This window comes from Ursus arctos, unplaced genomic scaffold, assembly GCF_023065955.2.
Source record: "Ursus arctos isolate Adak ecotype North America unplaced genomic scaffold, UrsArc2.0 scaffold_19, whole genome shotgun sequence".
In the NCBI taxonomy this organism is placed as follows: domain Eukaryota; kingdom Metazoa; phylum Chordata; class Mammalia; order Carnivora; family Ursidae; genus Ursus; species Ursus arctos.
Genome location: NW_026622863.1, coordinates 49,285,907 through 49,311,581, shown reverse-complemented (window position 1 = coordinate 49,311,581; position 25,675 = coordinate 49,285,907). Strand labels below are relative to the sequence as shown.

Genomic DNA, 25,675 nt, shown 5'->3' with positions numbered 1-25,675 from the left:
TTTTTTTTTTTTTTAAGATTTTATTTATTTATTTGACAGAGAGACAGCCAGCGAGAGAGGGAACACAAGCAGGGGGAGTGGGAGAGGAAGAAGCAGGCTCCCAGCGGAGGAGCCTGATGTGGGGCTCGATCCCAGAACGCTGGGATCACACCCTGAGCCGAAGCCAGACGCTTAACGACTGTGCCACCCAGGCGCCCCTCACATCACATTTCTGTTGGACGGGGCTGGTCTGTACAATATTTCTAGCCAAGCCACACACAAGCGCACACACACAAAACACCAAACAGAAATGCGTTGAAGTCATTTATAAATAACACAATATTACAATGCTTATTTTTTTTAATTTTCATTATTCGAGTGCTGCAGACTAGTTTTTTCTTCTTTAAGATTTATTTAGTTATTTTAGAGGGAGAGAGAGCGCGCAGGGGGAGGAGCGGTGGGGGAGGGAGAGAGAGTCTCAAGCCGATTCCACACTGAGCTCACACAGCCCCTCCTCCCAATGCGGGGCTCCATCCCAGGACCTTGAGATCATGACCTGAGCCGAAATCAAGAGTCGGCTGCTTGTCCGACGGAGCCCCCCAGGAGCCCCCAGACTAGTTTTTTTTTAAGTCAAAAGTCCACGTGACCGACAGAGCATTCCTTGAAAGGGCAAATACAGACAGCGCAATCGTGGTTGCCGGGGCTCCGGGACAAGACGGGGAGGGTGGAGGGACGTGGGGGTGGCTGACAAAGGGCATCATGAGGGATCCTAGTGGTGATGAAAATGTCCTGCCCCTCGAGTGTATCAATGTCAACGTCCTAGTCGTGATCTTGTAATGTCATTTGGCAAGAGGTTTCTAGAGTGAAGCAAGGCAAGGGCACACAAGAAGTTTCTTTTTTTCTTTTTTTTTTTGAGAAGTGCGCACAAAACAGCAGTTTACAACGTAACAAGTTAAATCTTCCTGTGACCGTCTTCCCCCCGAGGTGCCCAGCCAGTGTTTCCCAACCCCTCCCTTCAGCAAGCCTTCATCACACCTGCTTTTCACCACAAGCACGCACCATCTTTTTACTTCATGCATTTTTTCGAAACCCAATTAAATAACACTGTAACTCACTGCCTTTCAATCAACTCACTTAGAAAAGCTTAGCCAGTGAATTTTGCTTTGTCCTTGACAAGAATACCTTTGGAGAAGCTCCTTACAGTTTTTTTTCCCCCAGCTGTCCATAAAATAAATAGATCACTATGATTTAAAGGTTCGAATGTTTCCGCTTGTCTGTTTTCTCTGTATCCAATGTGTTCTCTTCGCCATGTCCCCCTGCGCAGACAGGTGGGGCGCCGTTTGGGGGTGCTCCGGGGTAATACTGGTTTCTGCTCGTTTTCCAAAGCCCTTGGATGGAAAGAAAAGTCGCGGGTCCCTAGAGGGCCCCGTGAATCCTGAAGGCGAGGGAGGACCCATCTGGAAAGATGGAGAGGAATGGTGGAGAGTTCACTCGAACACCAGCACCCCACCAAGGGCTGGGGTAAGAGAAGCAGAGACAGAGGGGGCAGGTGGGAAGGGGGAGCACGGAGCAGATGGCGGCCGGGGGCCCTCCCCTCACACCGCCTGGCTCTTGGGGGCCGGGGTGTCCACTGTGGAGAGGGTGAAGGACTTGCTGTCCCTGCCCAAGGAGTCCTCGGTCAGCACCTGCCGGAGCTTGGCCGGGAGGGACTTCAGGAAGCGGCCACGGAACCCCTGAGCGGCTACCACGTAGATGACAGGGTTTATACAGCAGTTGATGTAGGCGATGGACACGCACAGAGGGTCCAAACGCGACACGGCCATGAAGATTTCCGAGTTCCTGCGGAACGTGGCCAGCATCAGCCCGGTGACCTGGTAGGGCAGCCAGAAGACGAAGAAGCTGGTCACCACCGCCACTACCACCTTGAGCGTCTTGGTGGAGCGGGTGGCGCTGCGGCTCCAGGTCCGGACCAGGAGGAAGGTGTAACAGATCCCGAGCGTCACCAGCGGCCACAGGAAGCCCACGACCAGCCGGAGGATGGCCACGCCCCTCTCCAGATGCTCCCCGCTGGGGCCATAGTCCACACTGCAGGTGGCCCTGTAGGGAAAGTACTCTACGTGCACCGAGCGGAAAATGAAGGAGGGGATGGTCAGCAGCAGGGCCACGCCCCAGGCCACGGCGCAGGCCACCCAGGCCAGCCGCGCCCCTCGGTAGTTCTGGCACCAGATGGGGTTAAACACCAACAGAAAGCGGTCGGCGCTGATGGCAGCCAGGAGCAAGACGCTGGCGTACATGTTGAGCAGAATGAGAGATGGCAGGACGTGGCAGGTGCCGCTGCCGAAGGGCCAGTGGCTGTGCTGCACGATGGAGGCAAACAAGATGGGCAGCGCCAGGCAGGACAGGAGATCTGCCACCGCCAGGTTGAGAAACCAGACGGCATTGATGGTCCGCCGGACCTCGTAGCCCGTCACCCAGACCACCAGGGAGTTGCCCGGCACTCCCACCAGGAAGACGACGGTGTAGATTGCCAGGGCAATCATATTGGGAATGGACAGCTTGGGGGCATTGGGAGACGCATCCACAGGCAGGTAGGGGTCCAGGGTGGCAGTGCCATAGTCAGGGTACTCAAGGGTGCTGTAGTCCACGGAGGCCTGGGTGGAATCAGAGAGGCAAGAGGAGCATGAGTCCGCAGAAAGGTGCGAGGGGCCCCTTGGAGCTATGTGGCTGGGAGCCCGTCCCGTCGCTTCTCTGAGCCCCAGGTTTCTCCCCAGGAGAATGGGGGTGTTAAGGGCTGAAAGCCAGCTAGGGGGTCAGACCACTTGTAAGAGTGGAAAATCCTTCCATGCCGATTAGTCCCCCTGCCACCCTGTCGCCTCCCCCTGAAGTCCCTGGATATCCCTAGGATCTAGGAACCGAATGGTTAAAACCTAGTCCCGCTGCAACGCTGTGGTCCCCGTCCATTCTGGCTGGCACGTACCCAGGACACAGTGCTTCTTAGCTATTTTTAATGCCATCAACAAACTGAGATGATATTACTGGGTAGCTACCCCACGGCCACCCACCACCACCATCACCCCCTTTGGCCGCCTTCCACCCACTGACGTAGCTCCGTGCTCCGTCTGGGAGTGGCTCCCCAGAGAAGGCAGTGGCTCGGCAGTGCCTCACATACTCGGGCACAACATTAAAGTGAGAGGAAGGGGGAACCAAAAAAACTCTGTTGGGGGCGCCTGGGGGGCTCAGTCAGTGAAGCGTCTGCCTTTGGCTCAGGTCATGATCCCAGGGTCCTGAGATCAAGTACCGCACTGGGCGCCCTGCTCAGCAGGGAGTCTGCCTCTCCCTCGCCCTCTCCCTCTGTGCTCACTCTCTCTCTCAAATAAATAAAATCTTTTAAAAAAAGAGAGAGAGAGAGAGAGAGAGAGAGAATAATGGGGAAATGTCGAAAGGACACAAGAGACAGCCTGAGAGGAACCCCTAGTCAAAGATAAGCCAATTTGAGTATATAATAATGATGATATTATGGAATGAAACACATTAATATATAAAGATCTGTCAGTTCAAAATGATAATAAAAACAAGCAAACCCATTGGTCACTCTTTTTTTTTCCAGAAAGGAAACAAACCAAGCATTTATCCTGCCATTTCTGCACAGGGTATATTTCAGGGAAATCAAGAAGCGATAGGGGAAAGCTGTTCGTTAGAGAAAAATCTAAGAATAATACCAGCAGAAGGAATGACAGAGTTCAGGAAGTAATGGGTCTGGGTGGTGACCCTCAACATCTGATAAAACCAGCGGGTGAAAGACTGATGGGAACTTTACAATAAACGGGCTGGGCTCGGAGCCCGGCCCATCAAGCTCGGCATCCGAAGAAGAGAGACAAGCGGCCACTCTGTTCTATCTGATGTGGTGCTTTAGAAAGGACACAGCATCACCTATGAGTGATTCTTGCCAAATAAATGAATGTGAGTCTAATCAAGGTTCTAGATCAAAAACTACCAGTCTCGGGGCGCCTGGGTGGCTCAGTCGGTTGAGCATCTGACTCTTGGTTTCGGCTCAGGTGGTGATCTTGGGGGTCGTGGGATCGAGCCCCATGTTGGGCTCTGTGCTGGGCCTGCTTGGGATTCTCTCTCTCCCTCTGCCCTTCCCCCCACTCTCACGCTCTCTATCAAAACAAAACAAAACAGAAAACAAAACTACCAGTCCACAGGAAAAGCAGGGGAGAGAGGAACATGATAAATAACACCACGGGGCCAAAACCAGACCACAGGAAACTCTACAGGACAAATGGTCTGTTTACTCCCACAGATAAATGGCATTATAGACAAAAACAAAAAAAGAAAGAAAGAAAGAAAGAAAAAGAGAGAGAGAAAAGAAAGAAAGAAAGAAAGAAAGAAAGAAAGAAAGAAAGAAAGAAAGAGAAAGAAAGAGGAAGGTAGGCAAAGGGAAGGGAAGGGAAGGGAAATGTCATTGATTAAAAGAGATTTAGAGGCATATCAAGCAAAGGTCATACGGAGACCTCATTTGGATCCTGATTGGAAGACTCAAACATTTTTGAGACACTGGGACTCTTAAAAATGGAGTGGGTAGGGGTGCCTGGGTGGCTCAGTCGTTAAGCGTCTGCCTTCGGCTCAGGGCGTGATCCCGGCGTTCTGGGATCGAGCCCCACATCAGGCTTCTCCGCTATGAGCCTGCTTCTTCCTCTCCCACTCCCCCTGCTTGTGTTCCCTCTCTCGCTGGCTGTCTCTATCTCTGTCGAATAAATAAATAAATAAAATCTTTTAAAAAAATGGAGTGCGTATTTGACAACAGTAAGGAATCAGTGCTAATTTTATTGAAGGTGATGTGGTTTTGTGCTATGTTTTTAAAAAAAAGGAGGGGGGAAGGCTATTTCTGATAAAGATATATAGCCAGTAAAATGGGACGTCTTGGATTTGCTTTCAAACACCCCAGCAATGGAACTCCCGGCTGGCTCGGTCGGTGGAGTGTGCAACTCTTGATCTCAGGGCTGTTAAGTTTGAGACCCACCATGGATGTAGAGATTACGTTAAAAAAATTTTAAAAGACCTTTTTTTTTATTAAAGATTTTTATTTATTTATTTGACCGAGAGAGAAACAGCCCGCGAGAGAGGGAACACAAGCAGGCGAATGGGAGAGGAAGAAGCAGGCTCCTAGCGGAGCAGAGAGCCCGATGCGGGGCTCGATCCCAGGACCCTGGGACCACGCCCTGGGCAGAAGGCAGACGCTTAACGACTGAGCCACCCAGGCGCCCCAAATATGCCCATTTTCTTGACGAGGACAGGGAGGCACAGGAAGGTAAAGCAGCGTGTTCTAGGTCATGTGGTTAGGATTTCAAACCTGTGTAGGCTGGCACGCAAACCCAGGCAGACTGCCCCAGACCGTTTCTTTTTCTTTTCTTTTTTTTTTTTTTATTTATTCGACAGAGAGAGAGACAGCCAGCGAGAGAGGGAACACAAGCAGGGGGAGTGGGAGAGGAAGGAGCAGGCTCATAGCAGAGGAGCCTGACGTGGGGCTCGATCCCAGAACGCCGGGATCACGCCCTGAGCCGAAGGCAGACGCTTAACCGCTGTGCCACCCAGGCGCCCCCCCAGACCGTTTCTAAGAGGGGCTGTGGACGGAGGAAGAAACGTCAGGGGCGAGCTCTGCGGCCCTTGGAGCTAGCCCGTCCCTGAAGGCCACTTTGTCACCAACCCAGGGAAAGGAGACAGAGAGGAAGAGAAATGGTTGTTACAGAAATCTCCGGAGCTGGACGTCTCGTGCACCCGGATTTGCAGGCTGAGGGTTATATCCACCTTGTGGATTATAGGTTCGGGCACCCAGCCAGCCGAGTGCCTGGCACTCAGTATGGGGACAAGAAAGGGGCGCCAATAGGACCATTATTTCTCGACGTTATGATGATCCAAGAGCTCAGATCTTTCCCTGAAGCACTCTTTTTTATTTCTCAGTCCCTTTACGTTGCTGGAAGGTGGGCCAGGCTGGTGGCCCAGGGGGTCCTTGCGGGCGGGGGGCACATATCAGGGATTACATCATTATTCAAAGGGAAAGTGTCAACGTCAGCCGAGGAGGGGAGGAACAGGGTGTGGTAGGTCCACGCCATAAAGTAGGATTCAGCCGTAAAAAGGACTGCGCGAGCTACACTGTGTGTTTCTTCTGGGGCGATGGTGATATTCTAGAAACAGAGCTCACGGTTGCAGGACATAGTGAAGGTACTACAAACACCACTGCATCGTGCACTTTAAAATGGTGAATTATATGGTATGTGAATGTCACTCAATTAAAAAAAAAAATGCTAGTGTCATGCCGCCAAGGGAGGGGTGAGGGATTGCTCCTCGTGAACGGGCAGCCAAATGCCATGTGACAGACATGCTGGGCTGGAGCCCAGAGCAGGAAAAACCCATTCACCGCAAAGGGTATATTTGAACAACTGAGCAAGTTTGCAGATGGTCTGTAGCCTAGACAATAATATTGCACCAAATGTTACATTTCCCAACGATAATTGTGCTCCGCTCATGGCGGTGATGGTAATCGCTCTTGAGAAATGAACACTAAGGTATTTGAGGGTCAGAGGGCATGACGCCCACCACTTACTCTCAAATTGTTTAGAAAAAAAGATGATAGATACAGATACAGATTGATAGAAAGATTGATGCTAGATAGGCGGATGATTGATTGAGAAAGCAAATTTGGAGAATCTGGGTAAAGACCCTATTATATGGGAGTTCTTTGTATTAGTCTTGCAATTTTCTGTAAGTGTGAAAATTTTTCAAAAGAGAAAGTTCAAATTGTTGAAATATTTCTATTGGTAAATAGCCCCTGCTGGGAGCCTTATCCCTACCATCCCACGTCCCCTCCCCCTGCCCCCAGCACCCCGGCTTCTTCCAACTTTCTTCTGGGACCCATCCACCCCCATCCCTCCACTCCCCCACCCCCATCCCCATGCTCCAGTTACTAAAGGGTTCATGCCAGGCACAGCAGAAGGCCCTAGGCAGCGCCCCCCCTTCCCCCTGCAAGGGCCTGCACCTTAGCAGCTGCTCAATATTGTGTGTGCGCCCTGGACACCCGTACGTGAAGCTTTTGCGCTGCTCCTTTCACAAGCTCCCAGCCCTGCTTGGCTGCAGAGCAACTCAGACTCCAAACGGGGAGCCTCAGTCCCCACACCCCGCTCGCAGGCTCCCTACTCGTCTCATCAGCTGACGAAGCTCCTTCCTGGCATGAGCTCACGGGGCCCTTTTCCCCTGCCCGACTTCATGAGGGCAGGAAAAACAAACAAACAAAAATGCTGATTCTAGCACCCTGCGGCTTTCAGGATCCTCCCAGTGCAAGTGTCTCAAAAAGTTTCACGCTTGCAGCGTCCCTACAAAGATGGGAAATAACCGGAGTGTCCAGCAAGAGGGGACTGGCCACATGACTGACGACACATGCGGAACAACAGAACGCTGTGCAACTATCTGAAAGAATGGGGTGCTGATGCGCTGATGGGCCAGGAGCTCCAAGATCTAGGGGAACCTCTAGAAAGCAAGGACCAGGGGCGCCCGGCTGGCTCAGTGGGTGGAGCGTGGGACTCTTGATCTCAGGGGGTTGTGGGTTCGAGCCCCACGTTGGGTGTAGAGATGACTTAAGAAAAAAAATATATTTTTTTAAATAAATAAATAAAATAAAATCTTTTAAAAAATAATAAAAAGCAAGAACCGGACAGTGCCTAAAGCAGGCTACCTGCAAAAGAAGACTCTCTCTCCCTCTTTCCCTCCTCTGTCTCTGTCTCTACATCTAGTCTGCACCTGTCTCTCTCTCTCCAGAGCAGGCGAGAGGCGGACAGAGGAAGCTTGTACGAGTGGTTGGGGGAGGGGCGGGGGGAGGGATTGGGGCGGGGAGGCACTGAAAGGAAGCATTTCACCGTATGGACTTTTGTTCCTCTTGTATGAGGAACCATACCAGTGAGTGCACTGCTCATTCCAAGAAACAGACATTATTTAGCAAATATAAAGGAATTTGTGCTTCCACAGTTCTTTGCAGATTTCCACATCGCACTAAGGTTAATCAGCTGGGGGCCCCTGACATACTTGGCACCTGCCCACGGAGACGTTACAGTCTCCAAGGAGGGACGAATGAACCCCCAAGCGGAGAGGGCTGAGTGTGTGATGGAGAGCCCAGCGTGGTGTGGGGTGAAGACAGGCTGCAGCCCCATCCAAGAGAGCTTTCTGCACTTGTCCTTGACGGTGGCCACCAGCCACGCTTGGCTGCTGGCCAGGTGACATGTGGCCGACGTGTCTGAGGAACTGCATTTTTAATCTTGGCGGTTTAATTAAATTTCAATAACCGCATGTGGCTAGTGGGGACCCGATTGGACAGCGCAGGTCTGGGGGTACGAAGGCACCAGACGCTGTTCTAAATCCTTCCTGGGTGTTAGTTCATTAATTAACTAACAACAGTATTTAAGTCCCAACAACCAGACAGGTGGGATACCATTTTTCCTAAGTTCACAGGCCCGGGTTTTTTTTCCCCAAGATTTTATTTTTAAGTAACTTCTACCCCCAACGTGGGGCTCGAACCCACGACCCCGCGATCAAGAGCCACCTAGTCTATCGACTGAGCCGGCCAGGCGCCCGTCACAGGCCCATTTTAGGAGCCCTTGTCTGTTGTGGGCAGGAAGCGCTCCAGAGCAGAATCTGGGAAGAGGAGGAGAGTGGAATTGTCCAGGTGAGGTGAGTGACAGGGTGGTAGCCGAGAGGAGACACGCACGGATCAGAGAACGGGGTGAAGGAGAGGACACCGAACTTACAAGAATAGCCATCATCACCATCAAGCTCTGTTCTAAGCCCTTTGCCTGTATTAGCTCATTGAATCCACAGAGCAACCCTATGAGAGTTGTTCCTAGTGCAACACCCATTTCACAGATGGGAAAACTGAGGCTCCTCTTAGAGCTTAAGAGAGCTTCCCGAGTCCTCCCTGCAGGTAGCAAGTGGCAGAGTTAGGAGAGAACTTCTAAGAGCTCAAGCCCTCTCTGAGTGGCTACCAGGCCTATGGTACGGGGGCGGGGGGCGGGGCATGTGTTCAAAGCCAAGGCCACAGGTGAGAGCCAGGGAATGTGCTACCCACCAGAAAACGAAAGAAGGCCAGCGTAGCTGGCAGGTGGCCAAGACGAGGTTGGAAGATCCACCCACACCACGTTCAAGAATTTGTATCTTATCCTTGGGTCGTGGGGAGCCATGGGCGGTGTTTGAGCTGCAGCGGGGCTAGGTTAGTTTCCGCTTAGAAAGATCCCTCTGGCCGCTGTGAGAAGGTGAGCTGAGAGGCAGCAGCACCAGAGAGGAGCTGAGGAGGGGCTCCAGGCCCCTGAAGATGGGGGCGCAGATGGGGGTCACGGCCGGCTGGGAAGAGGAAGGAAAGTAGAAGGATTTGAAAGCACCGAGGAGAGGCAGGACAGGACGCAGTCACGCAGCTGGTGCGCTGTAAACTCTGCCCCAGGCCCCCGCCTCCCTCTCCTGGCTTCCTAGGGGATCCTGCCATCCCTCCCCATCCTTCCAGTAAGCGAAGTCCTGCCAACCGTGTCCGCATGAAAGTGGAAAGAACAGACACCCCTTACGGACGCTGTCAGAGCCAGTAAATACACAGAGGCCAGGTCTGCCTCCCCCGCCCCCGAACACCCCCTCCCGGTTCCTGCAAGCACACGACATCTTTAAATAATCCACCCACAGAACCACCCGGAGCCGTGAGAGGTTGCGTCCTCCGAGAAATGAGATATGAGAGTGAGCGTGGGCATCTTGACTCCGATTTTCTTGAATTGCACGACCTTGGTGACCCCACCACACTCACAGTTGTTAAAAAAAAACACGAAAAACACCAGCCTCCAGGTCCTTGGAGGAGGCAAGGAACTGCCTCTCACGAGTTGGCAAAAATAACAAAACGTCTGATGGGCAGATGAGGGTGTGGGCAGACACTCTCGTGCGCCGTAGATGGAAATATGAGTTGGTATCGCTCTTGGCAACACCCGTTAGAATAAAAATGGCCCGTGGACTCAGCCTTTGACGTTCTGAAAGCCCAGACTTGGGGCCAGAATTGTAGGCTAATGTGTAGAAGGTCCTTCTATTTGCAGGGGGGACAAAGGATAGACACGTCATATGCATTGAGCGCCAACTGTATGCCCCGTAAGAGCTTTCCGTGTATTATTTAATTCTCTCAATGAGCCTATGATGTAGGTCCTAATTCTGTACGGTTGTTATCTCCACCTTCAGGGTAAAGAGAGGGAAGCCCAGAAAAGATGAAGCTCCTTGTCTATGACACCGGAGAGGCAGAATTTGAAAATTATTTCCATTTGACCCCCTTTCCAAACTATCCCCTACTTGATTCCGTGCACCTCTGGCCTCGAGGACCTGTAGACTATTTCTGGAAGGATCCAGCACACACGGGTGCCCACGGGTGCCTCTGGGGGCCATGACAAGGAGTCCAAGGCTTTGGGCTGGGCAGGGAGAGTGACTTTTCACTGAATACCCTTTGGTATTTGGGACCATTTTATGGAAAGGAAAAGGAGAAGCCAATAGTTGGTTTCTCAAAGTCCAGTTGGTCCTGGTCAGGTCTCAAAAATGGGATGAGGCAATGCTAAGCCCCTCCCTGGTCAGCAACTGTGTCCTCCATTTCCTCTTTCGCCCAGATGAGGCAAGACAAGACGGTCTAGCGTGGCAGGTACCAAATCACAGCCCTGCCTCTCTCGAACCCAGCCTGGGGGCACAGGTGTGCACGGGAGGGGGGCCCTCCCTGAGCCTGGAGACAGTCTCCCTCTGACACCCACAGAATCCATGGGACAGCCTGGGTCAACCATGAACCACCGAAGGACCTGGGCCATCTCTGCTCCTGCCTGGGCCTCAGTTTCCCTATCTCTACAATTCAGACCCTCGAAAGTCCTGGTGAGTAACTGTCTTTCTTCCAAGCTGGCTCTTCGCAGCCTCCCAACCTTTGCTCCCGCCATTCCCGCCGACTGAAAGACCTCTCCTGGATCTCTCCACTTGAAGGGCATCATCTAATCTGACCCAACACACGGGTCTCCAGCCTTGGGGACCTTTCGGATTCCGGCCCTGGGGCATCGTGCCGGCTCTATAACCCCTTGATAATCTTCCTTCTTAGCTGCCTCCCACCCTGGGAGAGTCTGAGATGAGAGTCAGGGGAGAAGGGAGGAGATGGAGGAGAGAGAGAGGAGGAAGGAGAGGGAGAAAGAGTGCAAAGGGGAGAGGTGGTGGGAGGGGAGAGGCCCAGCAAGGAGAGAGGGAAGGGAGATGGTGCCCGTGGCCACGACCCCTCTGGGAAACTCACCATGTTCAGGTCTCCCGGGATGGCCGCTGATCAAAGGTCCCTCCTGCCCACAACTGTGGTTTTTAAGCCCCAAGGGAGGGTGCAGATCGCAGGGAGGAAATGACCAGTCTTTCCCCTCTGGGGCTCTCATTGGTCTGCGCACTGGGCACCCCATCTGGGGCTGCTTCCGTGGGGCACTCACCCAGAGAGCTCTGAACACCTCCTTCCAGTCAGAGGAGGGAGGCTGGGCTTGCAAAACTGAGGAAGTCCCTCGTCTGAGGAGGGTGCAATCCAGATAAAAGAGACCCCCCGCCCTGTTCTAGCCTCAGCCCCTCTCTTGGCCTCAGTTTCCCCATTTGGGACCTTCTAGGGCCCCGGGACAGCTGCAGGGAAAGCTCAGAGGTCCAATTGGCTCAAATTCCCCTGGGATTCTGGGGAGCAGGGATGGTGAGCCCCAGCCTCCCAGCCAGGTTGCTTTGAGGCCCAGAGAGGCAAAGCAGGTCTGTGGAGGGGGCCCAGCACCTGGGGACTGTTCCATCCTCCTGCCTTGGGTTTGGAAAGTGGCACCCCCTGCCAACCACAACCGTCCCTCGCGGCGTCATTCTGGGTTCTCTCGGAGACACATAGGAGGCTGGGGTGAGGAAGGACCCTCTAGTAGTTTTCTGTGCCTCCCGTCACAAAATGCCACAAGCTGAGTGGTTTAAAACAACAGGAATGCGGCGGGGGGGGGGGGGGCTGTCTGGCTCAGCTGGTAGAACACGCAACTCTTGATCTCAGGGTCATGAGTTCGAGCCTCATGTTGGGTGTAGAGTTTACTTAAAAATAACAAAAACAAAAACAAACCAACCAACCCAGGAATGTATCCTCTCGCAGTTCTGGAGGCCAGAAGTCTGAAATCAAGGTGACAGCAGGGCCATGCTCCCCACTCCCCAGAGGCGCTAGAGGGAAACCCTGCCTCTTCCTGCTTCGGTGACTGCTAGCATTCCCTGGTTGGTGGCCCTCACTCCAGTGGCGGCCTCTGTGGTCACATCTCCTTCTCTCCTGCTGTGGGTCCCAAACTCCCCTCTGCCTCCACCATCTAAGGACCCTTGTGATTCTATTTAAGATCCCTCTGGATAATCCAGGATAATCTCCCATTTCAAGATCCTTAATTGCAAAGCCCCTTTTGCTATATGAGGTGATGCCCCGGGTTCTCGGGCTCGGGATGTGGACACCATGGGGAACCTTTCCGAGCCTACCTCAATGAGCGTGGGTGTGATGATGGGCACAGGGACAGGCTCATTTTTCCTGTGCTCTTTTTTTTTTTTTTTTTAAGATTTTATTTACTTATTTGAGAGAGAGAGAGAGCAGAAGCAGGGGGACCCGCAGGCAGAGGCAGAAGGAGAAGCAGGCTTCCCGCTGAGCAGGGAGCCTGACACGGGGCTCGATCCCAGGACCCTGAGATCATGACCTGGGCCGAAGGCAGATGCTTAACCCACTGAGCCAGCCAGGCGCCCCTTTCCTGTGTTCTTCTGCATCTCCGGAATATAAAGACCCCAGTCTTTCTTCCACAAATAGCATTTTGCTACAGCGGCCTTCGGCCTTGTAAATACTAGCTTTCTTTTCATGGCAGACGTAATCCATGAGCACTGCAAACATTTGACCAATGCAGAAATGCACTACTCCTTCAAAAAAAAAAAAAATTTTTTTTTGGAAAAAAAAAAAAGTGACAAGTCTCCACTCCATCTTCCTGAAACTCCTATGGAGTTTGGAGTGTATTCAGCTAGACTTTTACAAGGGTGGTATTTGTGGATGGGGACAGACACGACGCGGGCGCACAATGTTCGGCAAGTTTTAGTTGGGCTAAATGAAGCCTGTGTGGGGTCTACACGGAGCCAGCAAGGCTTTGAGAGGTTGGTTGGTGAGGATTTGGCGGGGGTCAGGAGGAGGTGTTGTTACACACTCTGACCTCAAGGGGGCGCCTGAGCAGGGGGAGGCTCAGAAAGCCGGGCCACAATGGGGCGCCTGGGTGGCACAGTGGTAAAGCGTCTGCCTTCGGCTCAGGGCGTGATCCCGGCGTTGTGGGATCGAGCCCCACATCAGGCTCCTCCGCTATGAGCCTGCTTCTTCCTCTCCCACTCCCCCTGCTTGTGTTCCCTCTCTCGCTGGCTGTCTCTCTCTGTCAAATAAATAAATAAATAAAATAGAAAGAGGAAGAAAGGAAGGAAGGGAGGAAGGGAGGAAGGGAGGGAGGGAGGGAGGAAGGGAGGGAGGGAGGCAGGCAGGCAGGCAAGAAAGCGAGGCCATAAGCCCTTGGTGTTTTTTAGGATTTTGGACCAAAGTGGCGTATGGTTAATTATGGGTTCTTTTTCTTTTCTTTCTTTCTTTCTTTTTTTTTTTTTTTTAAGATTTTATTTATGTATTTGAGAGAGTGAGCACGAGTCAAGGGGAGGGGCAGAGGCAGAGGGAAAAGCACACTCCCGGCTGTGCAGGGAGAGTACCAGGGGCTCCATCCCAGGACCCTGAGGTCGAGACCTGAGCCCAAGGCAGTCGCTTAAGCCACTGAGCCCCCCAGGTGCCCCCAAATCACGGATTCTTAACGTTTTCTATGCCTTAGACCCTTGGTGAAGTTATGAACTTCTCAGAATGTTTTTTTTTGCAGCTTCTTATTTTGATGTAATTTCCAACTTAAACTGGAAGTGGCGAGGAGAGTCAAAGCAACTCCGGTGTGCCCTTCAGCCGGCCTCATTGTTGCGCTTGCTCCCTTTGGTATGCCCCCTTTGGTATGCCCCCTTTGGTATGCTCCCACTATATGCTTGGGGGGCGAGGGCTAATCAATCAGGGTTCTCTAGAAAAACAGAACTAAGAGGATACAGACGGGGGCCTGGCTGCCTCAGTTGGTTAAGCACCGACTCTTGATTTTGGCTCAGGTCGTGACGTCAGGGTCAGGGGATCGAGCCCCGCCTCTGCCTCTGTGCTCAGCAGCGAGTCTGCTGGACAATTCTCTCTCTCTCTCTCTGCTCCTCTTCTCTCTCTCTCTCTCTCTCAAATAAAAATGAATAAATAAATAAATAAATAAATAAATAAAATCCTTTTAAAAAAATAAATAAAATTTAAAAAATAAGAGGCGCGCCTGGGTGGCTCAGTCAGTTGAGCAGCTGACTCTTTTTTTTTTTTTTTTTAAGATTTTATTTATTTATTCGACAGAGATAGAGACAGCCAGCGAGAGAGGGAATACAGGCAGGGGGAGTGGGAGAGGAAGAAGCAGGCTCATAGCGGAGGAGCCTAATGCGGGGCCCGATCCCACAACGCCGGGATCACGCCCTGAGCTGAAGGCAGACGCTTACCCGCTGTGCCACCCAGGCGCCCCGAGCAGCTGACTCTTGATTCCTGCTCAGGTCATGATCCCAGGGTCATGAGATGGAGCCCTGCAGTCCGGCTCCGCACTCAGCCGGGACTCTGCTGGAGATTCTCTCTCTCTCTCTCTCCTCTTCCCTCCGGCTTTCTCTCTCTAAAATAAATAAATCTCAAAAAAAAACATTGGATAAATAAATGGGGGTGGGTCGAGGGAGGGAGAGAGAGGGAGGAAGGGAGGGATATTTGTCTTAAGAAACTGGCTCATGACATTGTGGGGGCTGGGAAGCCTTGGGAAACTGACACAAAAGCCCGCATTTGTATCTATGTATCTCTACTTCTGCGCTTTGCCCCCGAATCACTTGAGAGTAAGCTGGAAACCCCGTGCCTCTTTACCACAGGGCGAGCAGGAAATGTACTACTGATATAATCCTCAGTCCTCCTTCAAATTTCACCAATTGTTCCAATAAGGTGCTCTTACCACTTGCTTTCCAAACCATGTTTTCGTAAATACGTTTAAAACCACCTCTTGTTCATTTTAGCGGCATAATAAATCCATTCTTAGCTTGCAGCCTGTTTGTTGAACCATTTCCCTGTTGGTGGAATTAGGTGGTTTCCAACACTTTTGTTCATACCACCGTGCACACCCTCATAGACACATCCTGGCACCTGCGTACGAGCATTTTTTTAAGGGTTTTATTTATTATTTATTTGAGAGAGAGAGAGAGACAGAGATAACGAGCAGGGGGGAGGGGCAGAGGGAGAAGGAGAAGCAGACCCTCCGCCAAGCAGGGAGCCCAGTGCAGGGCTTGGTCCTGGGATCATGATCTGAGCCGAAGGCAGACGCTTAACCGACTGAGCCACCCGAGCGCCCCATATGAGCACTGCTCGCACGTTAGTCTCCACAAGTGGAACTGGGGCGAAGTGAGTGCACATCATGCCCAATGTTGGTGTTTCTCCCTCCTCCTCTTCAAGCCCCAGACCTGTGCTGTCAGCCACAGCAGCCACCAGCCACACGTGCCCTACTGAGTAACTGACATGTGCCGAGTACAAACTGAGAGGTGCCAGGAGTGCAACACACACCCCAGATTTCAGACTTACTGCAAAAGAAAGATTGTCAAAGATCTCAGTAATTTTTATATTGCATTACATGTTAAAATAATATTCCGGGTACATGGGGTTAAGCAAAATATATTATTGATACATTATTGTTATCATTCCATAATAAAGAACATTGTTTATAACAATATAATATAAATATATAATATCGAGATCGTTATTTGGCTATAATATATGAATATATCATTAATATCATTGATCTTAATCAAATATACAATAATTATATTATTGAGTGTGTTACTATTATTATTTCACCTGTTTCTTTTTACTTTTCCTTTTTTTTTTTTTTTTTTTTAAGTAAGCTCTAGGGACGGTTCAGGTGGTTGAGCGACTGCCTTTGGCTCTGGTCATGATCCCAGGGTCCTGGGATCCAGCCCTGTGTCGGGTTCCCCGCTCAGTGCGGAGCCTGCTTCTCCCTCTGCCCCTCACCCCTGCTTGTGCTCTCTCCCCGTCTCTCTCAAATAAATAAAATCTTTAAAACAATAAAAATAAAATAAAGTAAGCTCTAGAACAGACATGGGGCTTGAACTCACAACTCTGAGGTCAACAGTCACATGTTTTACTGAGTGAGCCAACCAGGCACCTCTTTTTTTTTTTTCCCTTGATGGAGGGGTGGGAGAGAGAAGGAGATAATCTCCAGCAGGCTCCATGTCCAGCGTGGAACGGAGGCGGGGCTCGATCCCACGATTCTGAGATCATGACCCAAGCTGAAATGAAGAGTCAGACACTCAATTGACTGAGCGATCCAGGCGCCCCTAGGGGCCTCTCTTAACACACTTTAATAGGAAGGGGAAAAAGAATGAGGGGCAGAGATGGCCAGTCCTTTTAAAGGTGGGACTCGGCCGCTGCACGCTTTCTCCCTACTCCACAGCCGAGTGGCTGGAATGTAGTCACATGACCACACCCGGTACAAGGGAGGCTGAGAAAAGCCCCCGAGAGCCAGGTGTTCCCTGCACTCTGCTAACACCCCATTCCAGTGCACAAATGGGAAAATACATTCTAGAAGACAATAGAAGTCAGTTACAAACAGCATCAGGAAGGGCAGTGTTAATTTTAAATATGGCAGTCTTATTTACTATTGCTACAATAAGAAATCCAGCATAAGATGGGGCACCTGGCGGGCTCAGTCAGAAGCCCGTGTGACTTGAGATCCCAGTCCTGAGTTCGAGCCCCACGCTGAGTGTAGAGATTACTAAAAAAAAAAATTTAAATAAACTTAAAAAAAAAAAAAACAGATGGGGTGTCTGGGTGGCTCAGTCGGTTAAGTGTCTGCTTTCAGCTCAGGTCATGACCCCAGGGTCCTGGGATCGAGTCCCGCATGGGGCTCCCAGCTCCACAGGGAGTCTGCCACTCCTTCTGCCGCTCCCCCTGCTTGTGCTCTCTCTCTGTCAAATAAATAAATAAAAATCTTAAAACAAAAACAAAAACAAAAACACCAACAATAACAAGAAATCTGGCAGAGGAAATTGTGAGAGAAGGATGGGCCGATGAAATTCTTCCCTTATTGAGTCAGACAAACCGCGAGATCCAGGAGCCGCCCACGAGGTGGGTCTCACTTCTGGTTCCAGAAACAGTTGCGCTCGAACTCCAGTTCATCACACGGAAAGCACAGAGGCTATAACCAGCCAAGGAAGGAGACGCGGGGCAGAGACCAGGAGAGCTCTATACTCAAGGGTTTCCACTTGTCCTCCACACACACACACACACACACACACACACACACACACGCAGACAGCTCTTTCTCGGCCACGGCGTGTGACAATACAGACGGAGCGTCGCCTACCTTGACGCCCACCCAGGCTTTGAGGGCCCGTCTTTGCTGGGGCTTGGTCACGTAGACCTGGTTGGTCACCACCGTGGCTGATCTCGGTCTCCAGCCCCGCCTGGAGGCCTAGCGGATCGATGCCACGTGACCCAAAGGCCCCCACCTTATATCACACTGTTAGACTATCTGGAGTGGCCCCAGGCTCCAGGTAAACCAAGACACTCTTAGCAGGCAGGACATTCATTCCAAGGGCTGCAGTTACCACCCCGGAGCCGAGGAAAAGCCCAGAACTCTCTCTGGGCAGGGGTAAATTTCCTATTACATATCAACCGATCATAATGACAGAATTTTTAGGGGTTAAAAGTTACTTACATGGGCGCCTGGGTGGCTCAGTTGGTGAAGCGTCTGCCTTCAGCTCAGGTCATGATCCTGAGGTCCTGGGATCGAGTCCTGCATCGGGCTCCTTGCTCGGTGGGGAGCCTGCTTCTCTCTCTGCCTGCGGCTCCCCCTGCTTGTGCTCTCTCTCTGACAAATAAATAAATATTTTTTTAAGTTACTTACATAGGACATAACAAAAATCTGAAGTTAAGATGTCTTACAAGATTCCCTTGTTAGAAATAATATTTATAGGGACATTTTTATGATGCAGAATCGTATCTGCTTTCCTGAAATTATGGAGGAAGCAGAAAATATTTCTTTTTCTGATCTTGCTGAGATTTGTTCTTACCAGTAGTTAGAAAGACCTACAGTTTCAAAGTAAAGAGCCGGGATTCTTTCAGTTTACCCTGAGAGAAAAAAAAAATGGTAGTAGGTCTGACAACTCAGAGAGTGCAAGAAAATACATTAGAAATCTCCAGCAAAGGATTTGCACCTAGGCTGTAAAGAATTCGTACAGGGCGCCGGAGTGGCTCAGGCAGTTGGGCGTCTGACTCTTGATTTCCGCTCAGGTCATGATCTCAGGGTCGTGGGATCGAGCCCCACGTCAGGCTCGTCACTCAGCGTGGAGTCTGCTTGGGATTCTCCCTCTCCCTCTGCCCCTCCTCTAAGATAAATAAATATATCTTCAAAAAAATATAAATAAACTTGAGGACAGACAAAACTAGACTTTGGCGTCATAAGCCCGGTTAGAGGTTCCTAGGGGCACTGGGGCCAGATGCATCTGGGGGCTGGAAACTCGCTTTTTCTTGATCTGAATGTCAGTTCCACAGGGACGTAGACAATTCATTAAGTGGCACCTTCATGACTGCTGAACTTTCGTGTCTGCGTGTTATATGTCACTTCAAAGGGTGTTTTAACGCAGGCCCGAGAGGCTTCAAATTTACAGGATGGAAAGAACAGCAGCAGAAAGGGACCATGCCCAGGCGGCATACAAAGCGCACTTTTTTTTTAGAGTTTATTTCTTTATTTGACAGAGAGAGAGCACAAGCAGGGGGAGCAGCGGGCAGAGAGAGAAGCAGGCTCCCCACCGAGCAAGGAGCCCAATGCAGGGCTCGATCCTAGGACCCCGGGATCATGACCTGAGCCAAAGGCAGACGCTTCACCGCCTGAGCCCCCCAGACGCCCCGAGCCGTGTTATTTTGTATCCACATCTCCTAGCGCCTGAGTTGGCTGGGCCAAGCATGGGGCTGCAGCCTCCGTACCCCGGAGAGGAGCTGCGGCGGGCAGCCACCACCCTGCCAGCTACCACAGGAAGCCCCAAGCCAGATAGATGTTGGCCATTTACCCTGAGGCTCCCCCGCGGTGGCCACAGGGTCCCCTGAGGAAGGATGTGGTGGGCCCATCAGCAGCAGTGGTTGGGCCCACATGATCTTCTGACCCTGGCCAGACTGACTCCCAGAACTTCCAGCCCCGGCTGAGCCGGAGAACCAGGCGGTGCCAGGAGGCCCCGGGGTGGGGGAGGCTGGGAGAAGGAAGCTGGAGGCCGCGTCGGGCAGAGGGCCTCTGGAAGGCCATAGAAAACAGCACCATCAGCAGGAGGAAGCGCACCACACACTTCGCAATCACCAAAACAGGTCACGATGAGAAATGCCAGGCCTGACAGAATACGGAACAGGAGCTTATGAGATAATCCGTGCTCTGAAATTTCTAGAAGTTTCTAATTCTAAAACAGTAGGGATGTGAAGAGTGTGAGCATCTCTGATCCTAAAATGTCAATCCTAAGATTTTTTTTTTTTTAAGATTTTACTTAATTATTTGAGAGAGAGAGAGAGCACAAGCAGGGGGAGAGGCAGAGGGAGAAGCAGACTTCCTGCTGAGCAGGGAGCCCAATGGGGGGCTTGATCCCAGGACCTGAGCAGAAGGCAGATGCTTAACCAACTGAGCCACCCAGGTGCCCCCTAAGATATATATTTTTTTAATTTGTCTTCACTTATCTTGATGTTAATACAACACACCCCACTCTTTGGGGCGTGCGGTCCTATACGTCTTGACAAAAACCCCGAGGTGCGTTACCACAACCACAAATGAAACCCAGAAAGTTCTCATCACCCCAGAAAATGCCCTCAGGCTGCCTCTCTGTAGTAAGCCCCTCCCCCACCCGTAACCCCTGGCAACTGCTGATCTCTTCTCCATCACCCGAGTTTTGCCTTTTCCAGAATGTTCTATAAATGGAATCATACAGTATGCGGCTTTCTGAACGTGGCTTCTCTCACTTAGCATAATACATTTAAAATTCCTGTCACTGTGTGTGACAAAGGCCCCTCTTACCCGTGAGTGGTACAGCACTGTACAGATGTGGGGCAGACGGTTCTTCGTCCATTAGTCAGAAGGACATTCGGGGTGTTTCCGGTTTGGGGAGAGTACTAAAAAAGCCGCTGTCAGGGGCACTTCAGTCGGTGAGGTGCGTGACTCTCTGTCTCGGGGTTGTGAGTTCCAGCCCCACGTTGAGTGGAGAGATTACTTAAAAATAAAATCTTTAGGGGCGCCTGGGTGGCTCAGTTGGTTAAGCATCTGCCTTCAGCTCAGGTCATGATCCCGGGGTCCTGGGATAGAGCCCCCCATCGAGCCCCCCCATCGGGCTCCCTGCTCAGCGGGGAGTCTGCTTCTCTTTCTCCCTCTGCCTCTCCCCCATTGTGCGCCCACTCGCTCTCTCTCTCTCTAATCAATAAATAAAATCTTAAAAATAAATAAATAAATAAATAGAAAGAAAGAAAGAAAGAAAGAAAGAAAGAAAGAAAGAAAGAAAGAAAGAAGGGGGGAGGGAGGAGGGAGGGAGGGAGGGAGGGAGGGAGGGAGGATCCTAAATCAAGTTTGGGGGGAATGAGGGCAAATGGGTCAGGTGATGTGGGGTGGTACCTCCTTAGATTATCCATTTTTACTGCCAACTTTAAGCCCCTCACCCCCCAAAGTACAGCCCCCAGTCCCCAGCTCCAGCATCTTCTGGGTGCGCAAGAAATGCAGACTCTCAGGCCCTGCCCTCCTGAACTATAACTGTATGTGTTTCAAGACTGATTTATTTATTTGAGAGAGAGAGACAGAGAGTGGGAGTGTAGGGGAGGGGCAGAGGGAGAGAATCTCAAACAGACTCTGCACTGAGCGGGGAGCCTGACGCGGGGCTCGATCTCACGACCCTGAGATCATGACCTGAGCCGAAACAAAGAGTCAGATGCTCCACCGACTGAGCCACCCAGGCGCTCCTAGAACCTGTATTTTAACTAGAGGCGCCGGTGCTTCCTGGACAACTTAAAGGCTGAGAAGTGCTGGACCCGAGCATCCCTGGGAGAAATTGGTCAAGTTCCCTGTTCTGCCCTCACTACATAGATGCGGTCCCCCTGCGGAGATGTTTTACGCCTTGTCCTTTTTAGGGTCTGTCTCTATTGTGTTTGGTCGTGGGTACACACGTTTTTTTAGTTTATTTATTTGTTTATAAGTAATCACTACGCCCCACGTGGGGCTCGAACTCACAACCCCGAGATCAAGAGTCACACGCTCTTCTGACTGAGCCGGCCAGGTGCCCCATGGGTGCAAACATTTGCAATCAGCAGAAAATCTGATATGAAGGCAGAGATGTTTTCTTGGAAATAAGCAATTCATGTTATTCTCTAATTTCAAACTATCTAATATGTACCCTTTCCCCCCAGGAAGAAGACCAAGCGTGAAAAAGGGGGGAGGAGGAAACACATGAGAAGAATGAAAATAGGACAAGATGTGGAGAGGGCTTGAAGTTTTGCTTCCATTTCCCCAAAAGCAGAGAAAATGACCGAGACAATGATTTGGGTGACGGTAGTTTATTTGGGGGTTGATCTCAGGAAGCAGGAGTGAAGAGTTAGAGAATGGAGCCCAGGAGAAGGGGGAGAGGCCAGTGAAGGGTGTGTTAATCGTCTGGGTACCGTTGTGGGCACCTGGGGCTCGATTCTGCTGGGGACCCTGTGAGGCACCAGGCAGAACATGCGTCGGGATCTTCCCACGGAAGGGTGGGCAAGCTGGGCATTGATGCCATCGCTCCTATCCTGCTTTGGCTATCGGAAACTCCTCCCACTTTGGGGGCCACACCTAAGTTAAAGCCAGAAAAAGCCGAGCTGAGAGGCGGACCGTGCGCTGGAAGCTGTCCACGCCAGCTGTGGGTGAACCTAGGTGGGGAGAGGCATTCCCAGTGTCTACAACACCTGGATGACCCTTGACAAATTTTTTTGACCAGACAATTGTCTCTTCTCTGGCCAGAAGTAGTAATTCACTTTCTAGCCACATTTTTTTTTTTTTTGACAAATGGAAATCAGTTTCTCTGCTTCACCTCTAAATCAATGCTCAAAGAAAAATAATGTAAAACTATCAAGTTTAAAGACTACTGAGTTGGGGCGCCTGGGTGGCACAGCGGTTAAGCGTCTGCCTTCGGCTCAGGGTGTGATCCTGGCGTTCTGGGATCGAGTCCCGCATCAGGCTCCTCTGCCGGGAGCCTGCTTCTTCCTCTCCCACTCCCCCTGCTTGTGTTCCCTCTCTCGCTGGCTGTCTCTCTCTCTCTGTCAAATAAATAAAAAAAAATCTTTAAAAAAAAAATAAAGACTACTGAGTTGTTACCGTTTCTGAAGCGCAAAATTGTGGGCATGCCCAGGAGGCTCACATATTTCCGTCAGGCTTGGAGGAAACTATACCCAATGAAGTGGAGCTAATAAGGCGTGTGAAACGAGCATAATAAAAACCCTCCGAGAACTAAGGGAGGATATTGAAAATCCGAAGCAAGAAGAGGATGTTATGAAGTAGAACCCAACTGGAGACAAGGGATATCAACACTGTAATTACTGAAATAAAGAACTCGGTAAGTGTGTTAAAAGCCAGGATAGATACAGCTGAAGAATAAACGAGTGAGCTGAAAATACTATCCCAAAAGGCATCCATATGGGACAGAGAGAGGGAGAAACCAAGGAAAAATGTAAGATATGTGGATGATATCGATGAAAGTTCCAGGCGCCCCTGACTGGCTCATTCAGAAGGACATGTGACTCTTGATCCCGGGGTCGTGAGTTTGAGCTCCACCTTGGGTGTAGAGATGACTTAAGCAAATAAAATTAAAAATAAATAAATAAACAAGGGGCGCCTGGGTGGTTCAGTTGGTTGAGCCTCTGCCTTCGGCTCAGGTCATGATCCCGGGGTCCCATGATCGAGCCCCACATCGGGCTCCCTGCTCAGCAGGGGAGTCTGCTTCTCCCTCTCCCTCTGCCCCTGCTCATGTGCTCTCTCTCTCTCTCTGTCTCTCTCTTAAATAAATAAAATCTTTGGAAAATAAAATAAAATCTTTTAAAAAATAAAACCAAGTTCTAACTTCTATCATACAGAATCTCTCTGAAGAAAAGAGACAGAGGGACATACTATGTGAAAAAAATGAATTTTATAATTCATATTATTATTATAAGTAATAACTAAGAACATCAACCAAGAACTAAAGACACAATGCTTCATACTGAAATGTTTATTGTACGATAAGCAAGACAGATTGGGTTGGGGGGGGTTAAAAAAATAAATATTAGCCAGATTTTAAAATATCAAAGTATTTGACAAAACCATGAAAGTCTCCAGAAAAGGGGGAGAAAAGGGTTTCTTTTAAAAAGAACATAGGGTCTCAGTCAGTTAAGCATCTGCCTTTGGCTCAGGTCATGATCCCAGGGTCCTGGGGTCCAGCCCCGTATTGGGCTCCCTGCTCAGTGAGGAGTCTGCTTCTGCCTCTGTCTCTCCCCCTCCAACAGCTTGTGCTCTCTCCCTCCCTCTCTGTCTGAAATAGATAAAATATTAAAAAAAAAAAAAGGAAATCCCCCCCAAAAATAATACAAGTCAGATTGGCATCAAACTTTTCCGCACCAAATCTAGATGCTAGGAAATAACGTAGTAACATCCCCCATGTGATGAAAGACTGAACAAGGATTCTATAACCAGATGAATGAAGGTGATATTCAAAACCTCGGAAAATTCCCCTCCCACAGACACTCTTTGAAAGAACTGAGGACAAACAAGAAGAGGAATTAGTTCAGGAGGAAGTGACAAGTTTTAGAAACAAGGTGAGAAACAAAATAAGTAGTGACCACAAAAAGAAATGCTTGTCCACACAAATGTGGATAAAGGTCACAATGATGTCAAAACGGGAGTTGCGAGATGGAGAGGGAAGGGGGGGGAAGGAAGGTGAAGTCATGCTTAGGTTCTTTTTTTTTTTTTTTTTTAAAGATTTTATTTATTTATTCGACAGAGAGAGAGACAGCCAGCGAGAGAGGGAACACAAGCAGGGGGAGTGGGAGAGGAAGAAGCAGGCTCGTAGCGGAGGAGCCTGATGCGGGGCTCGATCCCAGAACGCCGGGATCACGCCCTGAGCCGAAGGCAGACGCTTAGCGACTGAGCCACCCAGGCGCCCCATTCCTCCTCCTCCTCTTCTTCTTCTCCTTCTCCTCCTCCTCCTCTTCCTCCTCCTCCTCCTTCTTCTTCTTTTTTATTTTTTTTAAAGATTTTATTTATTTATTCGACAGAGAGAGAGACAGCCAGCGAGAGAGGGAACACAAGCAGAGGGAGGGGGAGAGGAAGGAGCAGGCTCATAGCGGAGGAGCCTGATGTGGGGCTCGATCCCATAACGCCGGGATCACGCCCTGAGCCGAAGGCAGACGCTCAACCGCTGTGCCACCCAGGCGCCCCCATGCTTAGGTTCTTATCTTGTTTGTGGGGAAGACATACTTATTGATATGCTTCAAACACTGATGAGAGGGGTGCCTGATGGTTCAGTCAGTTAAGCATCTGACTCTTGGTTTCAGCTCAGGTCATGATCTCAAGGCTGTCAGATCAAGCCCCGTGTGGGGCTCCACATTCAACAGGGAGTCTGCTTCCCCCTCTCCCTCTCCCTCTGCCCCTTCCCCTGCTCTCACATGCTCTCCCTCTAAAATAAATAAATCGAAAAAGAAACTGGTAAGAAAGAGGTGTTAGTATTGCCTCTCAATAAGTTAGGGGGAGCATTAAAGGGATTATACTGGAAACTTCAAGGGACACCCAACTGGCTCAGTTGGTGGAACGTGCGACTCTCGATCTTGGGGTTATAGGTTCAAGCACCACACTGGGTGTAGAGATCACTTGTTAAAAAATAAAATAAAATCTTACAGGAACTTTCAACATAATGGCTGAAAACTATGCAATGGAAGTACTCAATAGAAGATGACGGTACAAAATTAAAACAATAAGAGAGCGTGGTAACGACACCAAAAGCAAAGGGAACAAAAGCAAAAATCAACAAGTGGGCCTACATCAAACTAAAGAGCGTCCACACAGCAAAAGAAACCGTCAACAAAATCAAACAGCAACCAGCGAATGGGAGAAAAAAACTGCAAATCATATATCTGAGAAGACGTTAATATCCAGGGGTGCCTGGGTGGCGCAGTCGTTAAGCGTCTGCCTTCGGCTCAGGGCGTGATCCCGGCGTTCTGGGATCGAGCCCCACGTCAGGCTTCTCTGCTATGAGCCTGCTTCATCCTCTCCCACTCCCCCTGCTTGTGTTCCCTCTCTCGCTGGCTGTCTCTGTCTCTGTCAAATAAATAAATAAAATCTTAAAAAAAAAAGAGGTTAATATCCAAAATATATAAAGAACCCCTACAACTCAACAGCCAAACACGATGATTAAGAGATGAAGAGAGGCTCTGAAGAGACATTTCTCCCGCCGATGGCCGACAGGTACATGTAAAGGTGCTCCATCATGAATTACCAGGGAAATGCGGGTCAGA

The 25,675-nt window shown here is 50.4% G+C and overlaps 1 protein-coding gene and 1 long non-coding RNA gene across 3 annotated transcripts; one reads left to right on the top strand and one right to left on the bottom strand.

The window, feature by feature from the left end:
• C5AR1 (complement C5a receptor 1) lies at positions 1–11,478 on the bottom strand. Its single transcript, XM_026481970.4, has 2 exons — positions 11,300–11,478; positions 1–2,630 (listed from the first exon to the last, which is right to left on the bottom strand). The coding sequence occupies exons 1-2, from the start codon at positions 11,300–11,302 to the stop codon at positions 1,575–1,577; spliced, it is 1,059 nt and encodes a 352-aa protein (XP_026337755.1). The 5' UTR covers positions 11,303–11,478; the 3' UTR covers positions 1–1,574.
• Positions 10,638–22,491, top strand: LOC123000217 (uncharacterized). 2 transcript variants are annotated; one of them, XR_006408067.2, is made up of 3 exons: positions 10,639–10,675; positions 10,784–10,896; positions 21,575–22,196. It is a non-coding gene; the product is annotated as an uncharacterized LOC123000217 (long non-coding RNA). The 2 variants fall into 2 exon arrangements; XR_008960163.1 differs by having other exon boundaries at positions 10,638–10,896; positions 21,575–22,491.
• Positions 22,492–25,675: the final 3,184 nt, after the last annotated feature.